The sequence below is a fragment of the Solanum tuberosum genome, unplaced genomic scaffold, assembly GCF_000226075.1.
Source record: "Solanum tuberosum cultivar DM 1-3 516 R44 unplaced genomic scaffold, SolTub_3.0 scf00902, whole genome shotgun sequence".
Lineage (NCBI taxonomy): Eukaryota > Viridiplantae > Streptophyta > Magnoliopsida > Solanales > Solanaceae > Solanum > Solanum tuberosum.
In genome coordinates this window covers 28,781-31,879 of record NW_006239807.1, presented here as the reverse complement: position 1 = coordinate 31,879, position 3,099 = coordinate 28,781, and the positions used below count along the sequence as shown (strand labels likewise).

Genomic DNA, 3,099 nt, shown 5'->3' with positions numbered 1-3,099 from the left:
ATAACATCGAAATGCCTCTAATTTTAAAATAATTTATATATTTTCCTTCAGAGTCATCTATATAAAGCACTCTCCCTCTTCCTTCTCTATTCACTTATTCTTCTCTTCGAAAAAAAAAACATTTAAATAATTCTTAAGAGATGCTTATATAAACTAGTTTCCCTCATCCTCTTTGTTCACTCATTCTTCTCTTTACCAAAACAAAATAAAAGGTTACTTCCATTTTTCAGATGACGCCACAGAAAAATAATAAGGCAATAGTTAACTTAGATGATGATGAGGAGGTGCATTTTAAGGGTGTGTGGAAGCTTCCATGCGGCAGCTACACAGCTGAAATCAGGCATCCCGATCAGAGGAGAAATATCTGGCTCGGATCTTTTAGTACTGCCGAGGAAGCTGCCAGGGCTTATGATACTGCAGCAAGGAAGTTTGGCGGCCACACGGTCAAAACTAATTTTCCACCAGTATCTAAGGATTACCTTCAAACCACCACCAGAGATTTTCTTTGCAAAATTAATCATAATAATGTCATGAGTGATCATATCCTTCCAAATCAGAGCAGAAATATCGCATCATCTTCTAGATCAAGCAGCGATGCGGTGAGTTTTTCATTGCTTAATCAAAATCCTAATGAGTTTCGTCGTTTTAAGACGGTTACAGGAACTTCTGTTGTCATGTCGACGGCATGTGATAAGGACTTATTGGAGACTTTAATGAAAGCTGGAGTAATACTTCCGGATCCAAAGATGAGCAGCCAAAAGGAGACTCTAGATTTCATGGGTGTCGGCCCCGTTCAGCCTCGAACCGCTAGTGCTGAGCCTCCAAATCTTGAGCTCAGCCTTGCACCACCAGGAAACATGTGATCGAAGATCGCATGCCTCCATTATTATAGAAGGTGATGGATGGTTTCTATAAGAAAAAATAAATTCTACCTTTTTTTAAAATGTGTTTGTAAATAGGAATGTGGCATGTTGTAACCATTTCAATATTTGTATATGTATCTTCTATAATATTAATTTAGAAAACTTCCGTCGCCTTCATTCTATTTTTCTGCCGCTTCCAAATTTTGTTAGATGAATTTTTGTTTGGTTGTTTGATCGGAAAAGGAAAATACATGAAGGAACCTTGTGGATTGAGAGAAGCTGTTTTGTCTTTCAGTTTTAGCTAAAGTAGCAAATTAACACGTACTGTATTACATGGGATTTTGTCATACTATACCAAGTTATTCTATTATCTTTTGACTTCTCATAGAAAAATGTTGTTTTTAATATGAATGAATAATGTGATCTTCTTCTCTAATTTTATATCAATATAATGTATCTTTTTTTAAAAACCCATAGTTCATAGTCTTTAAAAATTCAATAAAATGTTAAAAAAGAGAAAAGTTTCAAATAAAAATAACATAAAATGGGAATGAAAAAATATCCTGCATGAAAGATAAAAAAGAAGGAAGAGATATTTTTTTCCTAACATATAATGTTTTATTATATAAATCATGATTAAGGATTTATTTTAACTAATCAATTAAATCTTAGCCATTAATTTTAACACATATCATCGGTTTTTAATCTAAACAAGAACTTGAAAATAATAAAAAGAATAAAAACATTGATTTAAACCATAACACGAAGGTACAAGGTTACACCACATGTCACCTTACTTATTTTTTAAAAAAATATTGTTATTACTAAAGATTATGTTGTAACTAAATTAATAAATTTCTCTTTTAGTGGTTCACTTACCTTTGAGTATTGTTGATTGGTTTTAAACTTATGATTACTGAAAATATTCTTTTTGATAAGGAAACTTAGAGGACCTTAAGAGAATTTTTCTAGTAAAAGTTCACGTAATCTTAGTCAACAATTCAATAATTATTTTTCCGAATGTAAATAATTGGACCAAATTAAATGTATCCCATGAGAAATGACTATATAAATCACTCTCCCTCTTCTCTTTTCACTCACTGAGTCTTCTTTATATAAAAAAATTTCTTTTTGTTTTTTCAAATAGCAAAGAAAAATAATAGTGATGTGACGGCGATAGCAGTGATTGTACCACCAAACGAGACGCGATATAAAGGTGTAAGAAAGAGGTCGTGGAGGACGTATGTAGCTGAGATTACAAATCCCATCCAAAAGGTATGTGTCTGAATTGGTACTTTCAAAAATCGAAATAAGCTGCAAGGGCCTATGATACATCAGCAAGGATGTATCACGACCCTAAAGCCAGACTTAATTTTCCGCCGACAAATGAGGATAACATCGAAATATACTAATAATTGAGAGAAGCTGTTTTGTCTTTCAATTTCAGCTAAAGTTACAAACTAGCACGTACTATATTACATGGGATTTTGTCATACTATACCAAGTATTCTATTATCTTTTGACTTCTCATGGAAAATGTATTTTTAATATAAATGAATAATGTGATGTTCTTCTCTAATTTTATATCAATATAATGTATCTTTTTTTAAAAGCCCATGTTCATAGGTATTTAAAATTCAATAAAATGTTAAAAAGAGAAAAGTTTCAAATAAAAATAACATAAAATGGGAATGAAAAAAATATCCTGCGTGAAAGATAAAAAAGAAGGAAGAGATATTTTTTTTCCTAACATATAATGTTTTTATTATATAAATCATGATTAAGGATTTATTTTAATTAATCAATTAAATCTTAGCCATTAATTTTAACACATGTCATCGATTTTTAATCTAAACAAGAACTTGAAAATAATAAAAAGAATATAACATTGATTTAAACCATAACATGAAGGAGTAAAGGTTACGCCACATGTCACCTTACTTATTTTTTTTAAAAAAATATTGTTATAACTAAAGATTATGTTGTAAATAAACTTTTGACTTCTTGTGAAAAATGTATTTTTAATATGAATGAATAATGTGATATTCTTTTTCTAATTTTATATCAATATAATGTATTTTTTTTATAAAAAAAAAGAGCCCATGTTCATGGGTATTTAAAATTCAATAAATGTTAAAAAGAGCAAGTTTCAAATAAAAATGCAATAAAAGATAACATAAAATGAGAATGAAAAAATATACTGCGAGAAAGATAAAAAAGAAGGAAGAGATATTTT

The 3,099-nt window shown here is 29.9% G+C and overlaps 1 protein-coding gene across 1 annotated transcript; it reads left to right on the top strand.

Moving 5' to 3' along the window:
* Positions 1-230: 230 nt before the first annotated feature.
* On the top strand, positions 231-863 carry LOC102604619 (ethylene-responsive transcription factor ERF098-like). Its single transcript, XM_006367675.2, has one exon. The coding sequence runs from the start codon at positions 231-233 to the stop codon at positions 861-863; it is 633 nt and encodes a 210-aa protein (XP_006367737.1).
* The last annotated feature ends 2,236 nt before the right edge of the window (positions 864-3,099 follow it).

Coding starts and splice junctions, on each gene's coding strand:
- LOC102604619 (XM_006367675.2), top strand. CDS start 231: ATGACGCCACAGAAAAATAATAAGGCAATAGTTAACTTAGATGATGAT.